General features: G+C 47.7%; 1 protein-coding gene across 2 annotated transcripts; it reads right to left on the bottom strand.

Moving 5' to 3' along the window:
* Window positions 1-2358: 2358 nt before the first annotated feature.
* Window positions 2359-7807, bottom strand: SPN (sialophorin). Of its 2 annotated transcripts, XR_014022719.1 has the most exons (3): window positions 7736-7807; window positions 5258-7352; window positions 2359-2651 (listed from the first exon to the last, which is right to left on the bottom strand). XR_014022719.1 is itself a non-coding variant. In XM_081299728.1 (2 exons), exon 2 carries the CDS (start codon window positions 7334-7336, stop codon window positions 5984-5986), a length of 1353 nt encoding a protein of 450 aa, XP_081155854.1. In that variant the 5' UTR covers window positions 7337-7352; window positions 7736-7807; the 3' UTR covers window positions 3168-5983. The 2 variants fall into 2 exon arrangements, 1 of the variants encoding a protein (XP_081155854.1); XM_081299728.1 differs by lacking the exon at window positions 2359-2651 and having other exon boundaries at window positions 3168-7352.
* Between the last annotated feature and the right edge of the window lie 630 nt (window positions 7808-8437).

Genomic DNA, 8437 nt, shown 5'->3' on the forward strand with positions numbered 1-8437 from the left:
CTACAAAAAAAATAATTTTATTTAAAAAAAGAAGCACCTGCATAATTAACCTTGTAAAAGAGGAAAAATTACTAGTTTGATCTCTGAACAAAATAAATATTTTCAATAATTTTTTTTTATTTTTTTTTTAAAGAGAGAGTGAGAGAGGAGAGAGAGAAAATTTTTAATATTTATTTTTCAGTTCTTGGCGGACACAACATCTTTGTTGGTATGTGGTGCTGAGGATTGAACCCGGGCCGCACGCATGCCAGACGAGCGCGCTACCACTTGAGCCACATCCCCAGCCCAATATTTTCAATAATTTAAACTATAAACTCTCTTCTCACTCCTCGAAAGAGCACAGGATTTATTCAGGGAGGAACAGGAGTTTGATGAAGCTGGGGATCTATAATGTTTGGGCAAAAGGCTAGTCAGGCAGGGTGGGCACAGGGTGCGCAGGACTATGTTAAGAGGGAGGGTTTGTGGATGCAGGAATGATACCTGGACAGCAGCGCCTTTGAGAAGGGTCCTGGTTGATTTGTTATCTTGGCTGTTGTCACTAGTGCTTCAGTAGACATGGGAGTGTAGGTGTCTCTTTGAAATACCTATTTCCTTTGGGAATATACCTAATTATGAAGTTGCTGGGCATATTGTAGATCTATTTTTAACTTTCTGAGGAACCTCCATACTGTTTTCCATATGGCTGTACTAATTTACATTCCCACCAACAAGTGTATGAGAGTTCCCTTTTCTCCTCGTCCTCGTTAGCATTTATTTTTTGTCTTTTTTGATAGTAGCTATTTTATTTATTTTTGTGGTATGGGGATTGAACCCAGGGCCTTGTGCATGCTAGACAAGCACTCTACCATGGAACTACATCCCCAGCCCTTTTTAAAAATTTACTTTGAGATGAGGGGTCACTAATTTTTCAAGACCAGCCTTGAACTTGTGATCCTCTTGCTTGAGCCTCCCGAGTAGCTGGGATTATGGGCATGTGCTACAGGATGAGGCAATAATAGCCTTGTCAACTGGAGCGAGGTGATATCTCTTTGTGGTTTTGATTTGCATTTCCCCTGGTGATTAGTGGTATGAATATTTTTTTCATATACCTGTTGAGAAATGTCTATCCAGGTATTTTGCCCATATCTTTAAAGCATTTTTTTTTTAGTTGTCAATGGACCTTTATTTTATTTATATGTGGTGCTGAGAATCGAACCCAGGGACTCACACATGCTAGGCAAGCGCTCCACCACTGAACCACAACCCCAGCCCATTTTGCCCGTTTTTTTAGTTGGATTATTTGTTTTTGGAGCTGTTGGAATTCCAATTGCCCATCCGTGGAAGAATGGATAAATTAAATGTGGCACGTGTACACCATGGAGTATTTACTACTCAGTATTTGGAATAGCATTTCGGTAAATGAAATTCTGTCATTGAGGATAACATGAAAGGCATATGTGATATGAAATATATCAGACACAGAAAGATAAATACTGTATGAGCTAACTCATGTCTCATTTGTAACCATGATTTTATTTATTTCATTTTTTGTAGCTCTGGAGATTGAACCCAGAGGTTCTGGTATAGGTATCTCTTTGAAAATACTTATTTCCTTTGGGAATACTCCTAATTATGAAGTTGCCAATCTCATAAAAGTAAAGATTAGAATAATGGTTATAGAGGGTCAGGAGGGGTCAAGAAGCAGGGTGTGAGGTCAATGAGTACAAAGTTACAGTTAGGAGGAATAATTTCTGGTTTCTAGCTGGGAGCCCTGTTCTACACCTGTAATCCCAGCAACTCAGGAGGCTAAAACAGGAAGATCACAAGTTTGAGGCCAGCCTCAGCAACATATCTATCTTGAAATAATAAATGAACAGGACTAGGGTGTAGACCATCCCTGGGTTCAAGCCCCAGTACAAAAAACCAAACCAAAACAAAAAACAACCCCAAAACAAATCATAAACCTTCACAAGCTCCCTGTCTCAAAATTTAAAAAAAAAAAAAAGTAACAATTTTAGGCCCGGCAGAACGGGGCATAACTGTAATCCCAACGGCTCAGGATGCTGAGGCAGGAGGATCGCAAGTTCAAAGTCAGCCTCAGCAACAACAAGGTGCTAAGCAATTCAGTGAGATCCTGTCTCTAAATAAAGTACAAAAAAGGGCTGGGATTGAGTGCCCCTGAGTTCAATCCCCAATACCCCCCTCCCCCGAAAAAAGTAAAAAGGACTGGGGATAGAGTTCAGTGTTAAAACACTCCTGGGTTCTGGTGTTCTGTTGCACAGTAGGGTGGCTACAGTTATTAATATTATTTTTTTGTATTTCAAAATAAGAGAAGATTTTAAGTCTTTCACCACAAAGATATGATAAACGTTCAAGTTGATGGATATGCTAATAACCCTGATTTAATTATTATACATTGTATATGTATATTGAAACATCGCATTGTACCTCATAAATCTGAATAGTTACTGTGTGTCAATTAAAACTATAATAAAACTTAGAAGAAAAAAAAAGAATTAGAAGGGTCTCTGAGCCTTCCCAAGCACGGGATGGAAGGAATTAGGATCAGGCAAAGAAGTCTGGACAGGACCCAGTGATGGGTGATGAGGCCTGGAGAGAGGGAAGAAAGAGACCCTAGTGACAGTGGAAGAAGGGTCAGCTGGACTTGGCACCTGGGGAGCAAAAACAGAAGAGATGGTTTGAGGATGTTGCCTAGGCGTGTTGCCTGGGCAACCAGAGAAACAGTGGTACCCATCCCTTGCTGAGGCCCGGAAAGAGGCAGGCGCACACTGCTCTGCTGACTTTGATGACTCTCTCGCCCTGTCTTCCTGTGTCTGGCCTATCCACCCTCCGCTCCTCCTTGCAGGACACCAACCTGCCCTTCCGGCCTCATCCCCAGCTCTCCTCAAACCAGACGCACCCCCACGTCGCCCCGCGGAACATCTTTTTTGTCAACATTTTTTCTAAATGTCAAAATCTCAGATGTTTATTGTACAAAACTTGGAAAATACAGAGAGGTATAAACAAAATCAAAATTGCACTCATCACTTTATAGACAAGCATAGCAAACATTTGGCAAGATTCCTTTTTATTTTTTCTATAAATGTATATATGTCTTTTGATTTTTTTATTTATAGTGTAGCAACATCCAAATCATGACAGATTTTTGGTTCTGCTTTTGTTGCCTTTGGCAACACTCAGTGCCATTAAATAGTGTGTGTGTGTGTGTATGTACATATAGTTTAGTTGTAGGTGGACATAATACCTTTATTTTATTTATTTATTTTTATGTGGTATTGAGGATCGAACCCAGGGCATCACACATGCGAGGCAAGTACTCTACTGCTGAGCCACAACCCCAGCACTCCCAGCCCTTTTTAAGTGCCGTACCACTGAGCTACAACCCCAGCCCCGTATAGCTTTTAAAAACATGGTTTCGAGTGACTATCACAATTATCATGAAGTTATAACTATTTTCATAATTGATACATTTGAACCTACCACCATATTTTTATATTTCATTATTTCTCTCAGTCTTTTTTTATTTCTCCTCTAGAAAACTGAAAGGCAGCTGGGTACCATGGTGCACACCTGTAATCCCAGTGGCTCAGGAGGCTGAGGTAGGAGGATTACAAATTAGAGGCCAGCCTCAGCAACTTAGTGAGATCTGCCTCAAAAGAAAATAGGCTGGGGATATAGCTCTGTGGTAAAGCACCCCTGGGTTCAATCCTCATTATATAAAAAAAAAATTGAAATGCCTCTATGTTTTTGCCTAACATATTTATTGTGCTTTCCCCTCTGCCAAAAAAAAAAAAAAAAAAAATGTCCTTCCTTTTTCCAGCCTGGCAAATCCTTCCTATCCTTCATAATCTCTGAGGGGTCACCTATTTCATACCTGCCAAGCACAGTAGCCACTAGGAATGTGACATAGACCCTGGGACAGACTCTCTCTGCAGCCTTCCAACCTTCCCTCAGGAGTGAGCAAGCCATGTGTCATTTTTTCCTTTAATGTGCTCATGAAATGAGTAACTTGCTTGTGTTTGGGCCTCTATTTTAACCCTCAGAACACCTTGAGATTTTCTAGACTGTGAAATTACTGTTGGGTGCTTTCCCACTCTGCCCCTGTTCTCTTCAGGATTTGCCCAGGACCTGAAAACCACGGCTCAGAAGATGACAGTATCTTTCCCATGAGAGGGAGGTGGAGCTGATGACCTCTCCATCTGGTGACAGTGTCTTCTAAATCTGAAATTGGGGCACTTGGTTTGACAAATCTAAGATAGCAGTTGCTGTACCCCTCAGGGGCTTTGGCAACTCCCTTCTGCCATTCTGGGGCTGCAGTTAGTCCAAACAGCAACCTTGGATAAAATAGAAAAAAGTGTCCAGTGTGGCCCCCGGGTGCCCAGTCTGGCTGCCAAAGGACACATTTCCATGCCAGCTTAGCCCTTCCCCATGGGCCAGGACTAGAAGCAATGGCCCAGCCTAAACAATAGCTAGATGCTGCCACCACTCTTCATTCCCTCTGCCCTCCGACTCCCTCATCCTCCCCTCCCCTCCCCTCTGGGCCACACTCACATGGCTCCCACATCTCTTTTTTTAATAGGTCAGTCTGTCTGCTTTCAAACAACTGCACTCTGACTCAACAACTTCCTCTTTGCAAATTTCCTCTTGGCTCTGGGGAAACGGCACAACCACCTTTGGCCCCTTTAGGCTGGGGCGGGGGCGGCTCTCAGGGGCAGCACAGCTGTGAGGTTTGTCCCCTCCTGTCTACCCCAGATCCACAGGGGAAGTCCCTGGCACTCCCCTCCCTGGGCATCCCCTCTCCTTATTTGACTCACTCTCACTGATTCCCCTGGGAGAAGGGAAGAAGCTGAGCCCTGAAAGAGGACATGGGGACAGCAAATTAAACAGACAACAGCAGGGACCAGTCCCCTCACTTCCAGGCAGACGCCTCTCCACAGCTTCTGCGTGTGTGTGTGTGTGTGTGTGTGTGTGTGTGTGTGTGTGTTGGAAATGGTGGCCGAGCTGAAAGAACAGACTTGGTAACACATTTGGTCTTTTTATCAAGTTGGCAAAATTGGCATTTTTGGGGGGGCTACAGAAAGAGTCGGATTTTCTGCTAGGTGCACCCCGTCTGAACCAAGACAAGAGCACATATATTCTGAGCAGTCCCTGGGTCCCCCACCCTGGGTTTGGCATCTCCTTAGTCTCTGCCCACTTTCTGTCCCATCCCTCCCACTGCACTTACTGCCACCCTCCGTAAACACCGTGGAATCCTCACCTCTGGCACAAATGGCACCTTGAGTGGACCCCGGCAGATGTGGGGCCTCTGAGTACTATACGGGGCCAGAAAGTCTTTTTATCTTTGTCCGTGGAACACGAAATAATGAAGTCACTGGCCGCTTCAGTCCATAAGTTGGGGACAGGGTCATGGCTTGGGCTATGGGCCAGCCCAGAGTCCAGTGCTCTGGGAAATGTCACAGAGGACACAGCTGGATAGCCCTGCCCAGTCCCCGCTCCTGGCTGGGCCAGAGTGAGCAGGTCCTGGGCTGGCGCAGTAGGACCGTCGTACCTGAGGGACTTGTGTCACCTACAAAGTTTAATCCTAAGGAATTTGGGGGATTGTCATTTCCTTCTCCAATGTCCTCAAGAGGGATCCTTTGAGAAATCAAGTGAAGGTTGGCATCATGGAGACTCAGCAGCTGGTTCCAAGAACAAAAAGTAATGGGGAAGCGGTGGGGAAAGCGGTGGTCAATGAGAAGGCTGAGTCTTTCCGTTCACAAACATTCTATTCTGCAGGTGCGCCCCGGCCCAGGTGACAGATGTGGCACGGGGTAACAATGCTGGCGGGAGGCTCAGGGTTGAGAAGGTAGGTGCAATTCTGAGTCAAGACGCTGGGCAAGAACCCAGAGGGTGCTGAGTGAGTGTGCTGGGTGAGGAAGGGGTTGGAAGCGATGCTAAGGGAGGAGGGGATGGCAGATGGCAGGGATCCTCAGAATTGCATTATTTACAAACTTGAACGTGCAACCCCATCCCCCACTTCTGGCCCATTGGAAGTGGGGGCTTCCACTGCCTCATCCTCACTGCCCATCAGTGGCTCCTCTTCCCCCTTTGTATTGGAACCTGACCCAGACTTCAGTTCCTCTAGCACCAAGGAGCCCTGGCGAGACTTCCGTCTGCTGAAGAAAGTGGTGAGCAAGGGCCGCTGGCCAGACACCTCCGTCTCAAGGACCCTAGAGTCTTTGTTGCCCCCAGCCCCTCCCCCTGGAGTGGTTGTGGCCTCCTCATCAGGGACCCTGGCTGGCCCAGCCCAGGCATCCACCACTCCATTGCGCTTTCCACCTGTGTTCAGCATCAGGACCCCGGTTCGCCTCTTCTGTCGCCGGCGCCACAGCAGGAGCAGGGCCAGGAGGACTATGACCACCAGCAGGGCCACAAGCACAGGTACCAGCAGCATGCCATTCGACTCTGATTTTTGCGGGGAGCTAGTGCTCATGCTTATAGAGGACTGGGAGGTAGTAGATGCAGAGGTTTTTATGCTAGCCACTGGGGGTCCTTTGGTCACAGTGGAGGTCCCCAGAGAGCTGGTTGTCATGGTGACAGAGTGTCCCTTGGTTTCATTGGAAGGTTCCAGAGAGATAGTTGCCATGGTGAAAGGGAGTCCACTGGTCTCATTGGAGGGTTCCAGAGAGCTGCTTGTCATGGTGACAGGGGGTCCACTGGTCTCATTGGAAGGTTCCAGAGAGCTGCTTGTCATGGTGACAGGGGGTCCACTGGTCTCATTGGAAGGTTCCAGAGAGCTAGTTGCTATGGTGACAGGGGGTCCGCTGGTTTCCTTGGAGGTCTCCAGAGAACTAGTTGTCATGACGACAGGGAGCTTATTAGTCACATTGGAGGTGTCCAGAGAGTTTTCACTTGTCACAGCAGGGTTTCCTGAAGACTTCACTGAGTCAATGACCGAAGGGCCACTAGTTGCATTGGAGGTTTGGGGGAGTAGTGATGACTTCTCAGTGGACACTTCATGGAATGTTGTTGGCTCAGGTACAGGGGGCCCAGTGCTGGCGCCAGTGAAAGTCTGAGGGTGGGTCACGTCACTGGTTGTAAAGGTAGCTGAGGAGGGTGGGTTTGAGACCAGGCTTCCAGTGCTATTGGCCTCCTTAGGGTCACTTGTTATTGGCATGGTGGAGATATCTGATTTGAAGCTCTGGGTACCTGTGACTTCAAAGGTACCTGCGACTGAAGAAGCAGAGGATCGTCCTGTGGCATGCGTCACGTTCACCAGAGACTCTTCGCTCACCACCTGGACCCAGAAGCCCCCAAAGAGAAGGAGAAGCAGCGCCATTTCCAGAGCAACAGGCATACACAGGAGTTGAGACCTGCGGGTGGGGAAGTTGGAGAAACAGAACACTCAGGGGCTAGGGGAAGGACCTAGCCAAGCCCTCCCCCCTGCCCACTTCCCTGCCAACTGCCAGCCCAACTTGTGGTTTAACGACTTTTCCACCCTCGCTTTTACTATTATCAAAAATAACAAGGGAATGTGCTGGTGGCTCCCCTATCACCCCCACCATATGCACCCCGCACCCCAAGCCTTGGCAACTGAGACTCCAGCAGTGACCATGCCCTCTGGGTCTCTCCTTATTCTATGTAGCCCAGTGGCTCCAGATTCTCTCTTCCCATCACCTGTCAGGATCTTTTTAAGCCATATGCACACTGCCAGGTCTTCTGAGGCCTCTGCCTACCCCAGGTCACACACTCTTACCAGTTCAGTTTGATAAGGTGCAGGGCTGGCGCCAGCCACTCCAACTCCTCCTAAGGTTCAGGCAGGACTGGGGCAGACTGGGCCCCAAGGGGAAAGGAAGTGGGCTCTGGCTCCACCCACCCCACCCCTGCATCCTGCCCCACCCACTCCCGCTCCCATCACCACCGTGGTACTGGAGGACTTGGGGGCTCAGCAGAGGGAGGAGAGGGTGTGGGTTTTCTGGAATAGGAAATTGGGTCTTAATTGGGGTACAGAATGGCAAAGGGTGAGAGCTGGCATAAGAAGGTGCATCTAGAGGGTGCAGAGGGGGAGATGGGAGGGGAGGGTGGTTTCCTTTACATCTGTGGTCCCCCAAGCTGTTAGGTCAGGACCCAGGGTGGTGCATTTCCTGTCCCCAAGAGCTCCCAGGAAGTCGCGGGGTCAGGGGAAGCCCCAGACTCTGACTGGGGGCCCTGAAATCCTTTGCAGGCTGATAAGTTCTTGACCACACCAGAAGGAATTAAGGGTCACCACAACAGCCCCCATTAGGACATGCTTAACTAAACCAAGGCCATTACAAACATTTCCTACACCATGATCTTATTTTTGTATGCTACTAGTAAAGATGTGGGGATCTATATGGAAAATGGTCTGGAAATATATCTACTGAGGGGTTAGCCCAATTGTACTTGGCTGGGTGAGAGTAGGGATTCTCTCCTCCAG

The sequence above is a fragment of the Spermophilus citellus genome, assembly GCF_964194105.1.
Source record: "Spermophilus citellus genome assembly, chromosome: 6".
NCBI classification, from domain to species: Eukaryota; Metazoa; Chordata; class Mammalia; order Rodentia; family Sciuridae; genus Spermophilus; species Spermophilus citellus.